The 24,084-nt window shown below is 36.5% G+C and overlaps 2 protein-coding genes and 1 long non-coding RNA gene across 10 annotated transcripts in view; 2 read left to right on the forward strand and 1 right to left on the reverse strand.

Annotated features, from left to right (window-relative positions):
• Positions 1–5,500, reverse strand: part of KNTC1 (kinetochore associated 1) — a 73,265-nt gene extending 67,765 nt beyond the window's left edge. The window contains exons 1-2 of one of the 4 annotated variants that reach the window (XM_045041125.1): positions 5,363–5,500; positions 3,333–3,503 (exon numbers count right to left, since the gene is read on the reverse strand). In XM_045041125.1, coding sequence (XP_044897060.1) covers positions 3,333–3,461 — 129 coding nt within the window. In that variant the 5' untranslated portion in view covers positions 3,462–3,503; positions 5,363–5,500. Of the gene's footprint in view, positions 1–3,332; positions 3,504–4,519; positions 4,953–4,986; positions 5,143–5,362 lie in introns of those variants that run through there. The other 3 variants (XM_006938420.5, XM_045041123.1, XM_019814484.2) reach the window with 3 other exon arrangements.
• Positions 5,366–22,846, forward strand: RSRC2 (arginine and serine rich coiled-coil 2). Of its 5 annotated transcripts, none has more exons than XM_019814486.3 (10): positions 5,366–5,500; positions 9,266–9,422; positions 10,742–10,785; positions 13,247–13,459; positions 14,485–14,688; positions 16,630–16,752; positions 18,753–18,832; positions 20,053–20,285; positions 20,731–20,820; positions 21,875–22,846. In XM_019814486.3, exons 2-10 carry the CDS (start codon positions 9,342–9,344, stop codon positions 22,052–22,054), a joined length of 1,248 nt encoding a protein of 415 aa, XP_019670045.1. In that variant the 5' UTR covers positions 5,366–5,500; positions 9,266–9,341; the 3' UTR covers positions 22,055–22,846. The 5 variants fall into 5 exon arrangements, with proteins under 5 accessions (XP_019670045.1, XP_019670046.1, XP_006938483.1 ...); XM_019814487.3 differs by having other exon boundaries at positions 20,056–20,285; XM_006938421.4 differs by having other exon boundaries at positions 13,269–13,459.
• On the forward strand, positions 5,643–6,262 carry LOC109493164. Its single transcript, XR_002147237.3, has 2 exons — positions 5,643–5,796; positions 6,098–6,262. It is a non-coding gene; the product is annotated as an uncharacterized LOC109493164 (long non-coding RNA).
• Positions 22,847–24,084: the final 1,238 nt, after the last annotated feature.

Consider the following 24,084-nt stretch of genomic DNA (forward strand, 5'->3'; position numbering starts at 1 on the left):
TTTCCAGGTGAAATTCTTGAAAATGCCACCACATTCTGATGCTTCTTAATACTTTTAATTTGCTTCTTCTGATAGCAAGAAGTTACCCCAAAGCACTGCAAAGAAGGAACCGTGCAATACCTTCCTGGGACGTACCCATACAATTCTCTCTGCTTGGATAGCTCTTCTTCCTCCTCCTCTTTTTTTTTAGGACTTTATTTTTTAAGAGTAGTTTTAGATTCACAGGACAATTGAGGGAAGGTACAGAGAATTCCCAAAAATCCCCAGCCTCCACATATGCACAGCTTCCTCCATTATCAGCATCTCCCACCATTTGGTACATTAGTTACAACTGAAAAACCTATATTGACACATCATCACCCAGAGTCCATAGTTTATATTATAATCCACTCTTCCTATTGTACATTCTGTGGGTCAAAACAAACGTGTAATGACATATATCCATTATTATACTATACATTTTCAGTGCCCTAAATATCCTGTGCTGTGCCTGTTCATCCCTCCTCCCCTCAACCTCTAACCCCTGATAACTACTGATCTTATCATTGTGTCCATACTTTTACCTTTTCCTAAATGTCGTATCACTGGAATCACACAGTATGTCACTTTGGTTGACTTCTTTCACTTAGTAATAGATACTTAAGTTTCCTCCTTTCTGTGGCTTTATAGCTCATTTCTTTTAGTGCTGAATAAGAATTCATTGTCTGGATGTACCAGTTTATCTATTCACCTACTGAAGGGTATCTTGGTTGATTCCAAGTTTTGCCAATTTTAAATAATGCTGCTATAAACATCCATGTGCAGGTTTTGTATAGATACTAGTTTCAACTCCTTTGGGTAAATACCATGGGGTCCAACTGCTGGATTGTATGGTATGAGAATAATTTCGTTTTGTAAGAAACTGCCCCAAAGTTTTCCAAAGTGGGCTGTACCATTTTGCATTTCCACCAGCATGGAATGAGAGTTCCTGGTGTTCCACATCCTTGTCAGCATTGGGTGTTGTCAGTGTTGTTGATACTGGCCATTCTGATAGGTGTGCAGTGATATCCCGTGATTGCTTTGTTTTTTTAAGGTTTATGTATTTTTTGAGAGAGTGAAAGAGAGAGAGCCTGTGCCATGAGTGGGGAAGGGGCACAGTGAGAGGGAAACACAGAATCTGAAGCAGGCTCCAGGCTCTGAGCTGTTAGCACAGAGCCTGACATGGGGCCGGAACTCACAAACTGTGAAATCATGACCTGAGCTGAAGTCGGATGTTCAACCAACTGAGCCACCCAGGCGCCCTATGACATCATATCTAACAAAGCTTTGCCTGATCCAAGGTCACAAAGATTATTTTGGATTGTTTTCAATTTCAAATTCTTCTTGTTTATTGCTGGTATATAGTAAAGCAGCTGACTTTTGCATATTAACCTTATATCCTGCAAGCTTGCTATAACTGATTTTTATTTTATTTATTTTTTAATGTTTATTTTTGAGAGAGAGAGAGAGAGAGAGAGAGCGTGCATGCACAGGGAAGGGGCAGAGAGAGAGAGAGGGAGACACAGAATCTGAAGCAGGCTCCAGGCTCTGAGCTGTCAGCACAGAGCCTGACACAGGGCTGGAACCCACAAACCCACGAACCGTGATATCATCACCTGAGCTGAAGTTGGATGCTTAACTAACCGACTGAGCCACCCAGGCACCCCTATAATTGCTTTTTAGTTTCAGGAGTTTTTTCAGATTTTCTACATAGACAATCAAGTCATGTGTAAACCAAGACAGCTTTCTTTCTTTCTTCCTGTATGCCTCTTCTTTCTCTTTCTTGTCTTATTGAATTAGCTGACATTTCTAGTATGATGTTGGAAAGTAGTGAGAGGAATACCTTGCCTTGGTCTGATCTTACTGGGTAAGTTTCTAGTTTCTTACCACTAAGTATGATGTTAGCTGTAAGTTTTTTATAGATATTCTTTATCTAAGAATAGTTTGTTGATGTGAAGCATTACACCGATTTTTCCAGCTTTACTGAGATACAATTTATATCTAACATTGTGTAAGGTTAAGGTGTACAATGTGATGATTTAATATAGATACATATTACAAAATGATTACCAAAATAAGGTGGTAATTACTACAACCATCACCTAAACATTAATTGAATTTTGAATGTCTAAGCAACCTTACATACCTGGGATAAATCCTATTTGGTCACAGTATATAACTTTTTTTTATATATTGTTGAATTCAATTTGGTAATATTTTGTTGAGGATTTTTGCATTTCTATTCAAGAGAAATATTGCAGTTTTCTTTTCTAATATCTTTGCCTAGTTTGGATATTAGGGCAATGCTGGACTTACAGAATGAGTTAGGAAGTATTTCCACTGTTTATGAGTAAGGTCCCCAGAAAGAGGTCCTGCCTTTCAAGCCCTAAAAAATGCAACTCTTCTTTCTAATAATTTGTCTCTTCTTCATTTAAACCTTCTTTCTTAGAGAATGAAATATTACATTGACTAAGGAAAGTGGAGGGAACTTGGGCTATAATACTCAGAAAAAAAATCAGATGTACTTTCTCTACAAAAAAAGACCCTTTGTTTACAAAAAAATACTTTATCAGAAGCAAATTACTGAAAAGGAGAATCTGAGTTTTTCTATAGGATTCAAACAATAAGGTTTCAAGCCTGGGCTGAGAATGGTAGCATTATTATTAAAAGAGGAAAGGGGCGCCTGGGTGGTTCAGTGGGTTACGTGTCTGACTTCGGCTCAGGTCATGATCTCGTGGTTCATGGGTTTGAACCCTGCCATCAAGTTATACAGTGTCAGTGCGCAGCCTGGTTGCGATTCTCTCTCCCTCTCTCTTTCCCCCTCCCTCACTTGCATGCGCACACTCGTTCTCTCTGTCTCAAAAATAAAAATAAACTTAAAAAATTTTAAATAAATAAATGAAGAAAATGAAACGGAGAAAGAAATGCATGAAAAGGATAAATGTAACCTCAGCAGTGTGCTTAACTCATGGGTGGAGTATGGGAGAGCATGGGAAAAGGAAGAGACCTCAGGGGCTTCAACTCTACTGGTAATGTTTTATTTCCTGAGCTGGTGGTGGGTACTTTTTATATCACTTTATATACATTCTGTATGTCCAAACGTCAAGAAGAGCTACGAAATGTTCAGTTTTGGAAATAGTGAACTTAAGACAATAGTGGGAGAATTCAGATGGAAATTTCCAGTAACGTGAGACTGAAACTTGATTCCTCGAGAAAGTGCTGTCAGCATTTACAGAACATTTACCATGTGGCTACTAGGCTTACTAAGTATTTAGCAAAAACGTTTTGAGTGAAGATGGCATCATAATCATTACCTTTTCAGAGGAGATCTTCGCTAGCAAATCAACTTGATATAAAGCGGTTCCATGTTCTTTTCTTGAGCCAACACTTAGGTACCCGCTTCCTGTATCATCACTTGTCAGCAACTCAATATCATTCCACATGTTTCTGAGATTGTCTTCCTGAGTCAGGAACCACTACTTTCCCTGTGACAGTATGTAAAATAAGAGAACAAATTATATCGTTGCAAAGAACACAGTTCCTTGGGAAACAAAAAGTTTTAACAAAAAGGACATATAGATATATGTGTCCCTATAAATATAGATGCATACGTATATATACATATACGTATATATATATAAATCCAATGAAAACTCCTCTTTGTGTTATTTCTGCAGTCACTAGATACTTTGGACCAATAAGATAAATGGAACTACAGCTATGATTATCATTAGAGAACAATGTATTGGTTTAGGAACATAAATCTGATCTCAGCAATGTATCCTAGAGCTTCTAGTATTTTGTGTGCCTAGCTCGAAATTATAACAAGTTTTCATTTGAAATAAACCTTTAAGCAGGATAGCAATGAATAGTGGAAGCTCTGAAGTCAGACTATCTGGGATATCCAAGGATGGTTAAGGTTCCAGCTGAACTTTAAAAAAAAAAGTCTGTTATAATGTTTCCAGTAACGTACAGTAAATGAAAATAAGAAGGGAAAAATTGGATTGGGTTTCTGACTGCACCAAAGAGTATACATATAACCCCAGGACAGTCGCTTGAACATCTCATCAGCAAAGACTATATAACTCATTGTATGTATGGCGTGTGGGATCAAATACAAAGATGGAAAACAATCCCTGGATCGATCGCTGGTGGGGAACAACCTCCAAATACTTACAACTGTTTGGATAAGTGCTAGCAGAAATATGTTTTAAAATTTACAGAATGTACAGCACAGGGAAGGAATGATTTTTGACTTGGTGCTCCTTCATGTTTACGACACTCGTCCTGGATTTTGTTCCTCAATTCTCTGTAACAGGGACACAGTTGTACCTACCCACAAAGGTTGTTAGAGGAGTTTTAAATATTCACAGAACAAGGCTTGGTTCGCGGCAAGCACTCAGTCTTATGTGTTAGGTGACTTATTATTTTCACTGGTGGAAACAGGGAAGATTTAGGCTACGGTCACAGGACGTTTCTAAACACGGGAAAGAGTTCTTACCGAGAGTGTAAGGCCAAGAGCAAGAAGCCAATTATGCAAAGCTCGGAGGGAAAAGTGACGCAGGCCGAATGCACAGGCTCAGAGCCTGGAACGAGTCTGGGGCAGGTGCCAGGCCACAGCAAAAATGAAACAGTGCAGGAGCTAACGAATCCTCGACTTCAAGATTGGATTTTTATGCTCGGTGCCGCAGGGTAAAAGATACTAAGCAGACGAGTGACTTGATTCGAGTAACGATTTGAGGTCACTCCGGGTGGAGAACCGATTAGCAAATTAAACGAAATGAAAGTGTCAATTAGGCCCCCATGCATAAGTGCTCCCAGCTGGGCAACAGACCAGCAAGAACCCGCTTCAAATTCTCTCCCGCCAGCGTCTTGAGGGAAAAACGCCCCGAGGTGAGATGAGGCCGCTATTCCTTCGACGTGAACCCACCCCCAGGTCTTTACAGCAGCGCGTTTCCCCCTCCTCACCTGCAACTGCAGAATCTAAAGAAGAACACTCAAATTTACCGCCCCGCTTCCTTCCCCCGACAACTGTCCCTAATCTCTTCAGGTTCTAGCCCACAGGTTTAAATTGGCGGGAGAATACAAACCCAACCCCTTTTACGGCGGCCGGAGGAGGCCAAGACTGCTTTAGAATCGAAATAGGAAGTCGCCCCACCCTAAATTCCACCCGTTTCGATTTCCAGGCTGCGCATTCTAAGGGTACCTTCTTGGCACCGCCCTCCTCCTGGCCTTACACGCCCCCTTCAAAAGAACAACCAATCACCTCTTCCAAACACGTTGCTATAGAGACTCTTATCACCACCCATTTTTTTTTTTTTTCCCAGCAAGCTGTGCGACGCACCGGGCCTCATCCCCCTTTGTGCCATCCGGGTCTCTCGCGCGAGCGATTTAGTCTGTGGCGAAGCGTCGGGGCGGCCGGTACTGTTGAGAGCGGCAAGTGGAGGCGCCGCACTAGCGGCAAGGACTCTGGACTATGGCGGTAGGTGCCAACTCTGGGTTTAAAGCCGGGGATGTTTTTCTGCTACTCTCCAAAGAGTGGGTGAACGGCTCCCAGAGCTGTTGTCCGCGCGTGTGTGTGGACAAAATGGCGCCGCGGCCTTTTTCTGCGCCCGCCATCATGGCTGCCTGCTGTAGGGAGGGGGAAATGAGGCGGTGTCGATGGGGGTGGGGAGCCTCAGGGAGTGTCTTTTTTTTTTTCCAGAACTTTCCTCATCTTTTTTCCAGCCCTGTATTCTTTCTGACCCACGGACCGGCGTCCAGTTTAGCTTACTCATTGTTAGTGGTTTATATTGAATTCCATTAGGGCTTGGGAATTTATGTCCGTGTTGGGGAAGGGCTGGGGAAGAGAGAAAAAGCATGCGGGGGGGGGGGGGGGGAGGCGAGGGTCTTGGAAAAGTATTGGGTCAAAAAGGCGTTGTCTGTAGTGGATAGAATGGGAAAAGAGTCATAGCAGGGTTTTTTTGGTTTTGGGGTTTTATTTTGGTTTGGTTTGGGTTTTTTTGCTTACGCTCAGTAAGATTCTAGTTGCATAATTTCAATTAGTGTTTCTCCTGTTAAAACCTTAATTTGTTTTTAGTAAGGACCTGAGGAAGATGCTGCTCAAAAGGAGTAAAAAAAAATTCGGCTTAATTACGGGAAGGCTTTGGAGCTACGATTTCTGATTGTTCTGTTTCCGAAGAGGCTCGTGATGTAATCATTTTGAAGTCTTTGAAAAGCATTATAATAAAGCCTTATCATCGCTGTTGTTTCTTTAAATTTAAGAACCCTGCGTTGACCCGTTTAATTTTAAATAAGAACAATGGTGCTTAAAAAAAAAAAGCCTGCTTTTGAGTATAAGATGCCCAATTCTGGTAGATCGCGTTATTGTGATTACTTCATTTTTACTGAAACTGTTTAAAAAAAAAAATGCAAGCATTTTGTATTCCTTTCCACTGGAAAGAAAAGTTCTGTTTACTCCTTTTCGAAAACAAGTAGGGCTATAATCATAACGAAAAATTTATTGTTTGCTCTTTTATAAAAATTAGGGTTTCTGGAATTAGGATGGTTTCTGCACTCCTCTCCTCCAATGCCTAATTGAATTAACCGATTTTTGATAAGGTTTCAAACAATTGGAAGCCTTTTTTTATATTTGTGCAACTAATCGATGTAATGTTTTCCTTTGTTTAGTGTTTTGGGCCCCTTAAGGTACTTTAAATAAAGAATAGCATTGTTTTACTTGGGCTCAAATTTAAAAACGAAGCCATTTCAAACATTTGGACCTGCAGTGCCTCGTTCAATAAAAAGACACAGTCCCCTGGAGAAGTGGCCTAGTATTAGATTCACTGTACCTTCTTTGCACTGGAAAAAGATTTGTGTACTTGGTCTTGAGCGTTATGAGGGTTTAAAAAAAGATAAAAATGTTAGGATAACTGGTGGCCTTCTGAAAAAGCAAATGCTAGAGTAGAAGACGGCTTTGCAATTAGCATTTAAGATTTCTTATGTACCTCTCTGCTAAATCGACATACAGTTAAGAACTTATCAGAGAAATTTTATTCAGTTGGGTTTTGTTTTTGTTTTTTGGGGGTTTTTTTGGATACTTTTCATTAGGCTATTACTATAAAATAGCTTCATGGAAATAAGGGCCAACTGGCTACCTATCATTCATACCTGTTTAGTGTTAGGACGGTTTTTGTTCTATATATTTTACAGATGAAAATGGCTTTTTGGTATAAGTTATTAGCTTCTCTTACTGGATGTCTTCCCTTATGCCATGGGCATTTGACTTCCCTATTGCCAGGCTTCTGTGATGCACGTAAATAAACTTGACTGAAAACTTGTACTACCTGGGCTAGATGCTGATTTTGCCGTGGAAAGGTCGTTTATAGTTCTAGTCATGATCTCTGAAAAAGTGAATGACATGTGCCAGTGGTTCTGCAGCATGCCCCCAATGGAAGTGATAGCAGTGCTTAAGTTTTTGCAGTTTTACCAAGTGTAAGCTTTACTAGCACTTAACATCACAGACATCTCTGAAGTAGCCCATAAGGATAATGATGAGAAGGAGAATTAAAAGAAAATGGGTAATGTGAAAATCATGATTAATTGATACAGCTTGATTTATTAGAAAGTAGAGCACAAAGAGCATCTTAGGGGAGCTTTGCTGTAAGATAAAGTTGAACTCGAATCTATGCGATGAAAGCTTTCACCACAAAAATTTTATGATTCCAGAAATCACCCATACATAGAAAACTGACAAGACCCTTGAATGATTCTAAGAACCTCTCCAGTAGTTAGTTTCCTTTGTTTGCTTTTTTTTTTAAAACCGTTGTCAGAGGCTTAACACATTTATGTCTTTCATCCCAACTAAGCTTGCAAATCTTTTAGCATTTTATTCTTTGAGTCTAGCATTGAGTTTGGCACATTTGCGACTCTTCAGTAAATAGTTGTTGAAATAGTGCAATTTCTCCCCCTTCATTTGTTAAATTGCTCCCCTTTTAGTTTACTTGGCATTTGTTTTCTGGACTAATCTTCCTAAAGGAAGGAGAAATTCATTGTCATGTGATTTTTTTTCCTCCTCCTGAAAATTTATAGTGATTCCCTTTTTATCCAATTCAGATTTTTCTGTAAAGACCATGGTAGTAAGTATTCTAGACATTGTGGACAACATACATTTTCTGTCTCATTTCTTGCTTAATCTTTTTAAAAATGTAAAAACCATTCTTAGGTCAAGGGCCAAGTGGTCCACCTTCTGAATACTAAAACGGTTTCCCCTGCCTTTTATCAAAATCTGATTTGGGAACAGTTCAGGTTTTAGCTTCTTGAAGCTTTTTTCTATGACTCATTTAAATCAATGTCTTTTTTGTATGATGCTGCTGTTTGTAATTTGGACTGCACAGTTAAACAGCCACAGAAATACTTTTTTTTTTTTTTAACTGGAAATTAGTAACAAGAATTCATTTGTTTGATTGCTGTGCTGAGTAGTTTGTTATGATGAGCAAGGCAGGTGAAACTGCCTTCTATAAACTGGAAAACAAAACTGATATTTAGATGAAAAAATCTAAGTCAGGACTCTTTGGAAAGTATACGTACAATTTAATGTTTTTTTAATTGCATTGTGAAAATTTATAAAATGCTTTAAAGCAGAAACAACTTAATGTTTCCATAGCCCAGAGCATATGTGAGGAGAGGCAGACCATATTTTGCAGCAGCACTGTGCCAGGGGGCTGTTTTCATTAAAGAGGGTTAATGAAATTAAGATTGGGTTCTCAGATAGGTAAGTTAATTTTCTGTTTATTCTTTTATAATCTAGAAGCATTCTCTCTGCTGTTTTCTTAGACTTGAGTCTCTAAATTTTACCAACTTATTTTAAATGTTTTTTTAGTGTATGCTATTTTAAAATAAGCATATTGGTAAAGTCAGGTAAATGACTTCACAAATCTGAAATGGTCTGTATTTTTTCTGTTTGAATGTATGTTCTTTGAAAATACTTGGAGCCCTCTTCTTCCCCCGTTGTTTTTAAAGTTATGAAAATAAGGATTTTTTAAAGTGAAAGACATCAGTCTAATCATATATATTTTTGTTACTGGGTTAGTCATTTCAATTTATTTAGGTTTATCAGGTACAACGAATAGGTACTTAGAAATTAGCCTTCTGATTTATTGATTTTTTTTTTTTTAACTCAAGGATCATTCTCTTCCCTTTCTTTTAAGAAATTGGAACATTTTAAATGTAATTAAGAACTTATAATCATTTTTCTTTAAACTTCTAGGCTAGTGACACAGAGCGAGATGGACTAGCCCCAGAAAAGACATCCCCAGATAGAGATAAGAAAAAAGAGCAGTCAGATGTATCTATTTCTCCTAGAGCCTCAAAACATCATTACTCAAGATCACGATCAAGGTCAAGAGAAAGAAAACGAAAGTCAGGTATGAGTTGTTGGAACTGTAACTACCACTATCAGCATTTGTTATAATCCATTTAGATGTGTGTGTAAAACATACATTTAGTTTTTGATACAATTAATGTTTTTTTCCCCCAATTGAGAAATGAATAAAAGTACATTGGTGATTTTCTGGAGAATTTTTTAATTATGAAAAACATAAATGTCTTCATGGAGAAACTTATAACTTCTCCAAAGGCAAATATATATATATACATATTTTTCAAAAATGTGTTTTTGTGTCACAATAATTATTTGTCAACCCTGAAATGTTTAAATTTCATTTTTTCAACATTGGGAAAATGTTTTTGAAAGCTGTGGTCTGGGCAGTGGTAAGTTTTTCTGGAGTTCTTTAACATGCTTTGATATACAATACGAGAACGTGTTTAACCTTGTGTTTTGATTAATGTTAGAATATTTCTGAAGCAAGAGATTTTGGCTTTTTGAGATGTTCCTTACTCGTTAACCTAAAAAAGAATAAATTGATATGATATAGGAAGCGTGACGTTTTCCTGTATATTTTTTTTTAACTAGTACTGCTATATAATGAAGAGGTTAAGTGAAAAGTAGAATGGTAATGAGTTAAGAGAATTTTAAGACCTGAGCTCTAGTTATTTATCCTTTGTGCCCATGGATAATTACCTATAAGATAGTTCACATAGATATTTTTACATATATATTTGAAACTGTACAGTATTAAAATCAGTTTTGAATGGAAATTATTCTAAACTATAGCACCCTTCTCACCACTTAAGCCAAATATAGTTCAACCTGTTTCTTTTTTTGCATTCTTGTTTTTGTTTTTCTTGTGTACCTCTGTTAAGCCCTTTTATAAATTTTCTGTGGACTGGAAAACAAGATGGGCTAGTCAGAATGTTTTGTAAATTAAGAGTCTGTGACAAACTGAAAGACAGTATCTGTTTTTGACTTGTCATGGAGGTTTGTTTTGTTTTGTTTTGTTTTGCTTACTCTCAGTTATATCTGGTTTGTACACGTGGCTGGATTTGTTTCAAATACATACAGTTTTAACTAGAATAATCCCACCTTGCCAAAAAAAAAAATAGTCTTTGAAAGTTAGTAAGTAGAATTTTAATTAAGCAAAATGGGCTAGAGTCTGTTAAGGGTCTGACTCGATCTCAGGGTGGTGAGTTTAAGCCCCACGTTGGGCTCCACGCAAGGCATGAAGCCTACTTTAAAAAGGGTGGGGAAGAAGGACTGGAAATTGTCTTTTACCTAACTATTAGAATTTGCTTTTGAGATATTTCTGTATCTTTGTTTATGGTGAACTTTTGTATGTGTTTACAGATAATGAAGGAAGAAAACACAGGAGCCGGAGCAGAAGCAAAGAGGTAATTAACACTTTGTAGTGAATAGGCACTTTAAAATTCTTGTAAAATATCTGGTAGAAATGTTTGTGTGAATATGTGATTTCATCAAGGTAAGTACCAAAACTTGAAATTTAAAAGGTTAATTGGGTTATAAAATAAGCATGATATGGATTCATCATTGTTCAAGAAGATAGTTGTTTATATGAAAAGTTCATTCAAAAATTATTAATTTTATTATGTTGTGAAAATATTCACAATAAAAATTTCATATGAAGATTATAATTGGTTTTTTTAGGCCTGTCACACAGAGCTTCCATTAATCTGAGGTCCCGAGTCTCCTTATGCCTGACGACTGCTCAGGATTTTTAAATAGCAATCATCTTTAAGTAGCAATATCCTAGAGATCCGTGGGCTACTTTTTCTTTATGGAAGGTAACGAGAGTCCTCTTTTCATTAGCAAACCAGTTCAATTTCCCTAAGAGTAGTATTGAATTTTGAAGTAAAAGGGTCTGTGAGGGACAGCTGGAAAGGTGGCGGTGACAGCAAAACTTGAGGAAAAAAGACAGCAGCTGTATTGCAGAGGAGTTAACTTGCTCGCCCACCTGAGAAGACAAGGGATGAGCCAACAAGGAAGAACAGAAGTAGGAGCCAAAAAGGGAGGAGAAGAATCTTATGGGGGCTGGGCAAGGGACTCCTAAAAAAAAAAAAAAAACAAAAACGTGGGCAGGGACTTCACCTCTTCCCCTAATGGAAGCTCTGTTAAATTTTTAATTTAGGAGAGTTTTTGTGAAAATGACTATTTTGTTTAGCTCACATGATAACATTTCTATAATAAATCATACTCAGCGTGCTAATGCGCGAAGAGACTGAACTGAAGACGCTGCAGACTCAGATAGCAAAATAATAAGCCTACTTCATGATAAGGTAACTATTAGTCATTCAAACTCCTATTTCCCTTAAGTATATCTTAAATCAGTTAAGGGTTTTAATGTTTTTTTTTTTTAATAGTAATGTTATGTTTGGAAACCTGGATTGAAATAAACTCTAAAACCTTTGGAAGTTGAACCATTTAAAGCTTTTCCAGTTTGCCACTATATGGCAAAATCAAGGAAATAACTTTTATAAATCCATATTATAGAGAACTGGCAATGAAAGTAAAATTTAGGTGTGTCTCCAGGTCTCTTGTTTTTCTGCAAAATATTAACTTACTATGATTCTTTTCAGATATATCATGCATGTTCCAAAATGTTTGGCCAAGTTTTTTGTTTTTAAGAAAAGTTAATCTTGAGTGGAAAGAAACATGCTATGGCCTGTTTGGGAAACATGAGATAAGTGTCCTGTTGTGGTAGAAAAGCAGTGTCCTGGGCATCAGAAGAACATGGGGTCTGGGTTCAGCTGCTACCATGTAGCTTTGTGACTTTAGATCTTAGTATAGTCGTACTTACAGTAAGGGGAATTTAGACCATCTGAATTTCCTTCCAGCTTTAAAATTGTGATTCTGAGATGCCTGGGATTTTAAGCCTTCCTAAAAGATGGGTTTGACAACTTAATGTGAGGAGATCCAATGTTTATCACTTCCTAATTTGGTGTGTGAGTGTAGGATGGAGACTTGATCATGCAATTAATTTTAGCTCAGTCTCTGAATGCATATTTTGTGAAAGCAAAAGCATTGGTTTTAAATCTTTCAGAGTATGGGGAAAGTAGGTATTGTATGATGGTGTAGGGATTAATTATATTATGCCTAGTTTGATTTTGTAAAAATTAAAACAGATACGGTTGCCATTTTCTACCCTAGGTACATGAAATGTAATAGAACTCCAAGCCCGTTGGGATATTGCAAGATGAAAAGTGATTGCATCACAGTTTAGACATTGGGAGAAAAATCAAGAGCCGTCTTTTAGAGAGAATGTGGCAGTATAGCTTTAAAAAGGACACTTCAACTCTGCGTAAAGTAACTTAAATTGCAGAAAATACTAATAATTAGTAAGATTAATCTTATTTAGCTACCTAATTGAAATGCGTTTTCTGGTGCATTTCTTTGTGTCCTGATCATCTTTGTTACTGTTTTTAAACGTAAACGATATGTACTCTGGTTTTAGAAGTTGATGTATATATGTGTATGTGGTTTGTTTCTCTAAAAGGTTTATTGGAAAATTTTGAAAGCTTTGATGTGTATCTCCCTTACTCTTTTAGATAAAAAAAAGAAACATCAGGGAATCCTTTTTTCTGATAATGATGGTTTTTCAATATTATTTCAACATTGAAAATCATTGTTTTAATTGTGTTAATTTGGGGAGAAAACTGCATTTGGGGGATTTGTAAAGACAAAGATTAGTAGTATTCATCTGCAACATTGGGTGATGTGAAACTAGATCATTTTTTTTATTTGCCACACACTCCTAAGGTTACTAATGTTGCATCTCAACATTTTTGTCTACTGATACCCATACTAACTCTCTTTGTTGCACTATTTTCCTGAAAGAACCAACTTCTTCTTAAAACAGGCAAGAAGACACGAATCCAAAGATAAATCATCTAAGAAACACAAGTCTGAGGAACATAATGACAAAGAACATTCTTCTGATAAAGGAAGAGAACGACTAAATTCATCTGAAAATGGCGAGGACAGACACAAACGCAAAGAAAGAAAGTCATCAAGAGGCAGAAGTCACTCAAGATCTAGGTCTCGTGAAAGGTAAGTAGTTTGGGCGTTTATAAGTGACTGCCATCCGTAGAGCTATGTTATGGAAAGCTTCTCATTAATCCAGCAATACCCAGTCTTAATTAGAAAATACATATATTTGGTGGGGCATCTGGGTGACTTGTTCAGTTGAGCAACTCTTGATTGTAGCTCAGATCATGATCTCATGGTTAGTGAGTTTGAACCCCACGTCAGGCTCTGCACTGACAGGGAGGAGGCTACTTGGGGATTCTCACACGTATGAGTGCTCTCTCTCAAAATATGAAAGGAGAAGAAAATACATGTGTTTGCTAACTTGACCTATTCTCTTGCCTACTGATGTCCATTAGTTGCCGAAATCTTTGGGACATTGTTACCAGATAAAGGCAAAAATGGTGTCCAAGACTGGGGGGTAAAGGATGATGATTCACACATTCAGTTAGTGAAGTGCTTTTTTGTTTGTTTGTTTGTTTTTAACTTTGTAATTTATCTGTTTCTTGTAGTTAAAAAGTTACATAGCTGAACTATGTTTAAGCCAATAAAATGGTGTAGAATTTGCTGATACTGTGTGGTATAGGTGAAAAGGTTTTTTTTAGAGACTGGGTCATGGCTGAAATTTTGTGGGAATTTTGCTTTAAGAAGCAGTGTTTAATACCATGTTTGGAGTTTGTGGAAATAGGTGGTATCAAACTGGGTCAAAATTTTTCAGTAATAGATTAACTTGTCATCTTTAAGTTGCATAAATACTCCGATGAAGCAATAGTAGACTTTAAACTATTAAACAGAATCTTAAGTTGGGGTAGGATGCGTTGCATTTTTGGCATGTTACAGCTTTACTGTGTTCCCTCTGAGGCATCATCAAACAAGAATAAAGGCCCATTTGTTATAACTTCCTTCATTAAAAGCTTCAATTATCCTTTCTATATACGATACAGAGTAGTTTATAGCCTGATTTGATAGCACACACGGTAGATAATTCATAATGTCTGTAGTTTGAAAAGATATATCTCTAACTACAAATTTGTGGGCTTTATTTTTAGGCGTCATCGTAGTAGAAGCAGAGAGCGGAAGAAGTCTCGATCCAGGAGTAGGGAGCGGAAGAAGTCAAGATCCAGAAGCAGAGAGAGGAAGAAATCAAGATCCAGAAGCCGGGAAAGAAAACGTCGGATCCGATCTCGATCCCGTTCAAGATCAAGACACAGGCATAGAAGCAGAAGCAGGAGTAGGACAAGGAGTAGAAGTCGGTAAGTAGTCATGATCATGAATAAAATTAGATAGGTCCCTCACAGGGTCTGTTCATCTTCTCTCACTATGAAAACATCAAAATTGTGGATCAGAATTTTATTTAGAGTTATAAAATATATTGATCATGGGGCGCCTGCATGGCTCACTTGGTTAAGCATCTGAGTCTTGGTTTCAGCTCAGGTCATGATCTCGTGGTTCATGGGTTCAAGCCCCATGTTGGGCTCCCCACCATTACTGCGGGAGATTGTCTCCATCTCTCTTTATGAAAATAAATTAAAAAAAAATTTTTTTATCACATTCTGACCAATGAACAAACCTGAACATTTGCATAGCATTCTTACGTATACTCATTTAATCAGATACTCTGTGAAGTGTAGGTAGGAATAGTCCCATTAAAATCATAGTAGCAAAACAATTGTTTTGTGAATTCAGACCATTGGACTTAACCTTAAGTAACTTGTCTAGGAAGCCTCAAATGATAGTTATTAAATAGTACTGTCAGGACCAAGTCCCAAGTGTGTCTGAATACGAGTGCTTAACCCACCACACTCTATATGCTATCTCAGACATTCAGAAAGATGAGCTTATTCAAACCTGACTTGTTTGAGGGGAGGCTTTAATTTGTTGAGATAGGAAGTGAAATAAGAGAAGGGCCACCTGGGTGCTCAGTCACGTGAGCATCCTGACTCTTGATATTGGCTCAGGTCATGATCCCAGGGTCTTGGGATCGATCCCAGCATCAGCTCCATGCTGAGCATGGAACCTGCTTGGGATTCTCTCCCTCTGCCCCTCCCCCCATTTTCTCTAAAATAAAATAGAAAAAAATTTTTTGAAGCACAAGAGAAAATGTAAATATTCAGAGGATGTATTTATAATTATATTTACATAAGGCGGTTATTAATAGTGTATGTATATGCAGAGGTCCTGATGTTAAAGTAATAGAAAAGCTTTTTTGTTAGCCTACTGCTCAAGTTAGTCTGTAAAGACTGAAATACAGGTAAAAGTAGACTGTGCTTATTACAGTAACTTGGTTTATCCCTTTTGATCACTATATCAGCTTTTTTTTTTTTTAATGTTTATTTATTTTTGAGAGAGAGAGAAAGAGAACACAAGCAAGGGAGGGGCAGAGAGAGAGGGAGACACAGAACCCTAAGCAGGATCCAGGCTCCTAGCTGTCAGCACAGAGCCAGATATGGGGCTGAAATTCCCAAGCTGTGAGACCTGAGCTGAAGTTGGATGCTTAACCAACTGAGCTACCCAGGCATTCCAGTATATCAGTAGTTTTAGTTTGTAATAGGTTACTAATTTGAACTTTACCAGTTATGAGGTTTAGTGAATTTAGGGTAAATGGATTTCACCATTAACTACCATAATTTTTATTCTCCATTTGGACAATACAGGCCATTATTTATGGCATTTCTAGCTTTTTTTTTTTTTTATGGCAGTTCTAGTTTTGGCCACTGTTACTCCACTCCGATCGCTGCCTGTTTTTTGTTTTATTTTTAATCTTTAATTTTCCTAATTCTTTTGTTCTGATAATGTGCTTTGGATTTTTAACATTTATGAACTAATTCATTGTAGATTAAAATACTAGGAACATTTAAACTATGGATCTTGCTACTAGGGATTTATCCTATGTATTCACCTATGTCAGCATAAAATAACAGTATAAAGTCTATCTTTGTAACACTGTAAGAGCAAAAGACTGGAAACATTCTAAATGTCTGTAACTGGGATGGTTAAATGAACTTGTAGAAAACTAGCAGCATGTTCAAGGAACCTTGATACCTTGTGGAAGCTGTAGGGCAGAGGTGGAGAGGAAAGGGTTTTTGAAGTATATTATCTACTGTTTGGTACCCATGTAAATATAATTGGTTTTGATTAAGTGAGGTAATTATTATTACTTGGCTGTATTGCAACATGTGAAATATTTATCACAGAGATAGAAAGAAGAGAATTGAAAAACCAAGAAGATTTAGCAGAAGTTTAAGCCGAACTCCCAGTCCACCTCCCTTCAGAGGCAGAAACACAGCAATGGATGCACAAGAAGCTTTAGCTAGGAGGTTCGTATGTTTTCTATTGATGTGTTTTTCATTTTTTCAACTGGAAGTAGATACTCAATTGTGTGGACAAAGTGAATGGTTTCAGGGTATAAGTTAAATGATTAAATCTAGCTATGCTATTGTGCCAGCTCTGTGATGTAGAACTAATAAGTAAGTAATTTGTTAATTCTCATTTTAAACATTTACCAGTTTGTCCAACTGGAGAGATTACAATGTCTGCAACAGTTTGTTTTTTTCCCTTCGTGATTAACTGTTTCATTTTTCTCAAATTTAGGCTTATAAATACTTTTGATTTGCAATTGAAACTCTTAAAAACTCTTAAATTTCGCCTCTGAAATTGCTTAACATTGCAAGGTGATTTATTTGATCTTGTAAATTTTACTGCTGATAGCATGAGATGGTTGTATGGTTTAATTTTGAAATAATGTCAAAGATGTTCTGATAATTGTGGGATGACACACAGTAGGGCTCTCTGGCCAAAACGTGCAAAATCATTGAAAGAACTGCCTTATAGAGAGAGGGAAGAAGTAAAGTAAAATCCAAGTGCTTGTTTGCAGGTTTTCCCATATTCTGAAAACTATACTTTAGATTTGGGGTTTTTTCCCTTATGAAATTGAGTTTGTATTTTTTTTTTCATTACAAAAATACAGTTATCACAATGTAACCTGATGGGCTGCTGCCCTGTGAACCCAGCCTGGCAGAAACTCCAGCTGAACAGCAGCAGCAGCAAAGGTGTGAGCTCGCCCCTTCTTCATTCCATTCACCTTAGTGAATGGTGTTAATTCCAACCTGCAATGGCCATTTTAAATATGCAACCAATAATAGTCAATTATATTTTCTTCCTGAAACTAAAATCAACGAAATTAAGAAGTAATTTATAATAGTATTGAACTAATCTATAAAGAATAGCCGATTAAGCCTGGCCAGTATTTTTTTAAGCCCTGTATTCTTATTAAGTTGGGTGTGTTTCAATTTGGGGCTTTTATTACTTTTGAAGCTGTTTCTAGCATCTAAAACTATTTTGACTTAAATCTGCTTAGTGATTTTCAGATAAATTTATATGAAATAACTTTTTTCAGAATACCAGATTGCTCTTTGGCTAATTTGAAGTTTGAAGGGAAATCTTTGGTTAATAAGAAACTGTAGTATGTAGACCGTTGTGCCTTTTTTAAAAAAATAAGGACGAAATTTTTAAACTCATTTGAAAATATTTTTCACGTATGTGGACCAACATTTTAATGTTATCCCTAATCAGAAACTTTTATCCCCAAGGACAAAATCAAGTCTGTACTGTTTCTTTGTTGCATATGTGATCAATAAATGGGAATAAAATTATAGATTGTTATATTCATGTAATGTAAATTTTAGCAATTGTTAAAGCGAATGCCCATTTGTTATCACTGTATTTTACTACATGTAGTACCCCAAAACAAAATCTTTTCCCTAATTTTTGTCCTTTTATACCAAATTGAAGGAGGAAGGGGTGGCTTTTAACTTATGATTGGGAAATCAGTAATCCTTTGAAGAAAAGAGGCTTCTCTTTCAGGAACTCATGAAGATGATATTACAACTTACTATATAAGAAATAGATACTGGCTTGACAGCATGTTTAGTATATGTATGTATTAGTGAATTTAGAGTGAACCAGAACCTGTTTTTCTTTCATTTGGAGATGAATTTGTTTCATGTTTCCAGTTCAAGACTGAATAATTTTTATTTTTTCAAAATACTCTCCGTGAGAACTGTGTGTAAAAAGTATTCTAGTTTTTGGTTATTCCGTGAATTTAAAAATGTTTAAAACAAGTACTGAAATAGTTCTTTTAACTGTGGCTGATATGTTAAGAACGAATGCTTTTTTTTTCCCATATTCAGATACCAATGTGTTAAATTTAATTTAAAATTCTATATTGTCTCGTGTCTGTACATGTGGAGAAGTACAAAGATAAATAATATTTTTATATTGAGCGTTATTTTAAATTCAATGCAATTGTTATTGACAGGTTGGAAAGGGCAAAGAAATTACAAGAACAGCGAGAAAAAGAAATGGTTGAAAAACAAAAACAACAAGAAATAGCTGCAGGTAATTTATTTTCTTTATTATGGAAGTGTATGGCATTTCCCTATAGAAAATCTGAAAAATTCAGAAAAATAATGGAAGCAAATCACCCATGATCTTTGTTAGCCAGCAGTGCACAGTAAACCTTTCTTTGTTTGTTTTGGTTAATGCTACTGAAATGTGGACAACTTACTTTTTGATGTTAACTTTCATACCTCATAATTTCTTCGTGCGTATATGTTTCTTAATTAGTTGATGGACGTAATTTTGGCAAGTGAGTAGTCACTGTTCTTGTTTAAACTTTAGCAGTACTACACGTCTTTTAGTCATGATTTTTGAGAAAATGCAGTTTAATAAAATGATGGCTAAACCTGGATAAGAAATCAAGACTTTCGACATAACACAAACATTACCTGATTGAAGATGATCAGAGAGTGCTTGTTGAATTGTATGGAATGTAATCTGGAAGGTGTTTTTTGTTTTGTTGACATTTCTAGTTAATTGGTGCTTCTTGAAATTATCTAAAATTGTACAAATTGTTATTTTCCTCAAAACTTTCATAACTGGATTGCCACAATATTAGTAATGGAGAGAACTTTTTAAGCTTATATCCTGGACTGACAGAAAAATACTTAGAACAGTCTGTTCACAGAAAATTGATGCAGTTGCTGACTCAACCACTTAAAATGGAAACACCAGGCATGGCATTTAACCTTTATAGGCTTTGGGCTTAGTATTTGTTTTACGTGTGTCTTCCTTAATATCTTAAATACTCGTTTAAGATCAAATAAATGTCTTAAATCCTTTTGTAAGCTTAAAGACTGTAAAAATGAAAGTTTTTAGGGATGCCTGGGTGGCTTAGTTCAGCATGTGACTTCAGCTCAGGTCATCTCATGGTTCCTGAGTTCGAGCCCCATGTTGGGCTGTTTTTATTGTGTTACAAGTTAGCTACAAGCACCATAGTTCATTTTCATTGAAATCATGAATCTTTTTACCGTTTGTAGAATACTTACTATTTTCAGATACGTAAAGTATGTATAAAGGATCAGATCCAGGAAATCTTATAAGTACGTCCAATAAATTTTTACTAAACTGTTAACTGCTTTATAAACTAACATGCATTTCCTTATTTTGGTGAAAATATTCTGCCTTTTTGTAGATTAGTTCTTACATGTAAACGCACTGCTGTAAATTAGGAGGTTTGCTTTGCTTAGTCTAGAAATCTGTACTTCCCTTCTCTTCAGCAGCTGCAGCCACCGGAGGTTCTGTTCTCAATGTTGCTGCCTTGTTGGCATCAGGAACGCAAGTTACCCCTCAGATAGCTATGGCAGCTCAGATGGCTGCCCTGCAGGCTAAAGCTTTGGCAGAGACCGGAATAGCTGTACCTAGCTATTACAACCCAGCAGCTGTGAATCCAATGAAATTTGCTGAACAAGAGAAAAAAAGGAAAATGCTTTGGCAGGGCAAGAAAGAAGGGGTAAGTTCTTTAATTCCTCTTTATTGTCATTTATACCTAATAAGTAGTTGTTTAGAGCAACAGTGGATTGGAAAGGATTGGTTTGGGTTTATTATCCTGCAAACCTGATTGGAATAGTTTAATTTACCACAGTTACTTAATTTTGGAAAAAGCATGATCTAAGTCCAGTTTTAGGAAAAAACAAAAACAAAAAAACACAGTATTCCTGTAAATTTATAATGGGTGAAGAAGCTGCTTCTTAGCTTAAGTTTTTTCCATGAAGGATATATTGTGAAGTACTTCTATTTCTTTGTTTCATTACATTGTAATAGGAATCTTAAAATAATGATAAACTCCATTGGTAGAATGCCATAAATGCTGTTGTTTCTTTTACAGCGAGATTTAGTAACCTGATGAAAGAGAACCTAAATTTTATGTATTCTAAAAGTTGAGTGTTTCTTAACAGGACAAATCCCAGTCTGCTGAAATATGGGAAAAATTGAATTTTGGAAACAAGGACCAAAATGTCAAGTTCAGGAAACTAATGGGTATTAAGGTGAGTTACATGGTTGGAATTAAAATACATACTAACATTTTCAGGTTAACATTGTTCCTCCATCTAAAAGTTATTTCAGTAATGTGTCAACTTTGGGTTCTTTCTGATGCTTTCTTGTTAATGTTCTTCAGATTAATTTCACAGAATTATGTTATCACTAGTTAGTTGACAATACAAATTATTCAATTTAAATTAACATGTTGATTATAACTTGCTTATACCTTAGATGAACCATTTTTAAGATTGTAAGCTTTACTTAGTAAATAAAGTTTCCAGGGAGTTTTTTTAAATTAAGACATAGATTTTTTTGTTTCAAGTTTTTATTTAGATTTTTTTTTTCCCTGAGTAAAGTGTAAATGTACAGGTCCAGTATTAGATTTAACATAACAATTGGGAAAACTTCACAAATGCTCAGGTATTATTACTTAAGGGAATGTATTTTTTCATCGAAAGGGTATTTGGCTTAAAGCAAGCTGCACTGACTGAACTGGCTGTTTTCGAACAATGCCAGAGGACCTCTGCATCTGCTGCTAGCTTTCCCTGTCCTTTTCTTCCCTCAGGTCCCTGCATCATTCTTGGTTTCTGCTCACATGTCAACTTCTTTATAGTCCTGTCTCACCTGCTTTTTTTTTCTTTTTTTTTTTAATTTTTCAATGTTTATTTTGAGACAGAGCATGAGCGGGGGAGGGGCAGAGAGCAAGAGGGAGACAGAATCCGAAGCAGTTTGCAGACTGAGCTGTCAGCACAGAGCCCAGCGCGGGGTTCCTATTGACAAGCCATGAGATCATGACCTGAACCGAAGTTGGATGCTTAACTGACTGAGCCACCCAGGCACTCTTCACCTGCCTTTTTAAAATAGCATATCTCCTGGTCCTTCCCAATACTTAGAGAGAACATTGCCTTGTACTTCATACGTGCTAAATGGATGAATGGGAGCTAAATAAGGTCAAATCCATATCCTAAAAAATGTGATTTATCATAAGTACTGTCAAGTGAGAAAAACCTTTTTTCTCTTCTGTGTTAATTGTAACTATATTTTTTATCTGATGTGTAGAGCGAAGATGAAGCTGGATGTAGCTCAGTTGATGAAGAAAGTTACAAGACTTTGAAGCAACAGGAAGAAGTATTTAGAAATCTAGATGCTCAGTATGAAATGGCAAGATCACAGACCCACACACAAAGAGGAATGGGATTGGGTTTCACATCATCAATGCGAGGAATGGATGCAGTTTGAAAAAGATCAGACCTACTGTTTGGGACTTTATAGACTTCTGGTTCTGATGTCAGGTCCTTGTTCACCAAACAGCTAGCATTCTAGCTTGCATGGGTGTTGCATTGACTTTAATTTATTGAAAAATACGATTTTTTGTAAATATCAGATCAGTGATACTGGTGTTAGTGTTGTAATCAGGTTAAACACACTTCCATTAAACTTGACAGGACTATAGAAGGACAATATTTTTTAGTTCATGAATTCTACTTTTCAAATATATAAAAGCTGCAGGTGGGATAAAATCTCATACATGGATATTTCGTGTCCGCTGTCTTGTGTACTTTTGTACTTAACCTTGTACAGTTATTTTCATCTCTTGAAACATGAAAGAAATGTTATGTAGATGTTCTTTAGAAGATCTGGCCATTTGGTACATAATCCAGCACAAATAAGCTGGGTGGTGATGATAATAAAAATGGTTTTCTCAAAACTGGTGTTAATTTAAGTTACCTGGAATTCTTATTTGAATTTGTTTGATGGGTTTTGTAGCATTTTGCAATTGCTATTAGAGAACACTAGGTAGAAATTCCTTTTTTTTTTTTTTTTAACAGTTAATTATGCTCTAGGCAATACCACGGTGAGCAAAAATGTAAAAAGTTGGGAGGAATAACAAACATTAATACTGTTTTCCTACTACTCTAAGGAACAGAATCGGTGTACAATATTTGTTCAATATTCCATGTTATTCAGGAAATAGATTAATACATTAAAGGGATGTAAGCACTTTTATTTTAATAAAGTGCCTTGTAACAAGTTCTTGGTATGCCCTTTGCTCATTATCCCTTTGAAGTCTTCACTAGTACTAAAATGTTAGAAAACTACTTTGTCACTAAATTAAATAGGGCATAAACGGTGGAGGGGGAGAACCGTAGAACTTGTAATTCATTTGCTTTTATTACTACAAAGTCATAATTTTCACCTTTCCCTAGAAAAATTTGTTGGAAAACAACTTTATAATGTAGTAGCACAATACAACAAGGGAAGCATGCTTAATGGTAAAAACTTAACAGGTTTTTTTTTTTTTAATTTTTTTTGAATGTTTATTTTTGAGACAGACAAGAGCATGAGCAGGGGAGGAGCATAGAGGGAGACATAGACTCCGAAGCAGGCTCCAGACCGAGCTGTCGGCACAGAGCCTGATGCGGAGCTCGAACTCACCAGCTGTGAGATCATGACCTGAGCCAAAGTCGGACGCTCAACCAGCTGAACCACCCAGGCGCCCTTTAACGCTTTTATTTTTAAAATGAGTTCATAACTGGTCAACTTGCTTATTGGGCATGTTTTTGTGATGAATGTGCAGTTGTACTATTAAGATTTTTGATATACCTTGGTAAAGGGCTTAGCTTTTCCAGAGCACAATTATTTTATGAAGAAATGGCTCTTCATGCTTGAGTGACAGGTTTCTGGGGGAATGGTACCATGGTTTTTGTTTTTTCATTCTGGAGTCCCCACAAATTCAGATTTTTCAAGTTAGCTGTATCTTCTCAAATCAATGTCATTAGAAATTTTCATGGACTTACAGAAGGCAGTGTGGATACTAAAGCATACACTGTGTCCTGTGTTTTTCTATATTATTCTAGGAGCTGGCCATACATTATAAGTGATAGGATCCATTCTGCCCTCATCTAGAGCAGTAATTTAAAAATTGTAACCAAATTTAAACAAATAGAACTAGTCTATCCCAACAGGTAATATGTAACTTTAGTTGAGATTTTACGTATTTTTAAAAACCAGTGTATATTTTAACGCATCGCAATTTTGACTAGCACTTAGTTATCAATAGCCAGTCCCATGTAGCCAGAGACAACCATATTGGACAATGCAGATCTAGAGGGAGGCATGTAGGTAATTTTTAAGTCGCATAATTAAACTTGAACAATTGATGGGAGTCCTGGAAGGGGAGTGGGAACATCCAACTTCATTCATTGTGAATGAAGTTATAGGGGAGACTTACTTAATGGTTTTGTTATGTGTTAATCTTATGTCCCCCC

The sequence above is a fragment of the Felis catus genome, chromosome D3 (genome assembly GCF_018350175.1).
Source record: "Felis catus isolate Fca126 chromosome D3, F.catus_Fca126_mat1.0, whole genome shotgun sequence".
In the NCBI taxonomy this organism is placed as follows: Eukaryota; Metazoa; Chordata; class Mammalia; order Carnivora; family Felidae; genus Felis; species Felis catus.

Bases quoted from the DNA above. Each gene is read 5' to 3' on its own strand.
- RSRC2 (XM_006938421.4), top strand. The intron at 10,786-13,268 runs GTAATTAACACT...TTCTTAAAACAG, and splicing joins GCCGGAGCAGAAGCAAAGAG to GCAAGAAGACACGAATCCAA. The intron at 13,460-14,484 runs GTAAGTAGTTTG...CTTTATTTTTAG, and splicing joins AGATCTAGGTCTCGTGAAAG to GCGTCATCGTAGTAGAAGCA.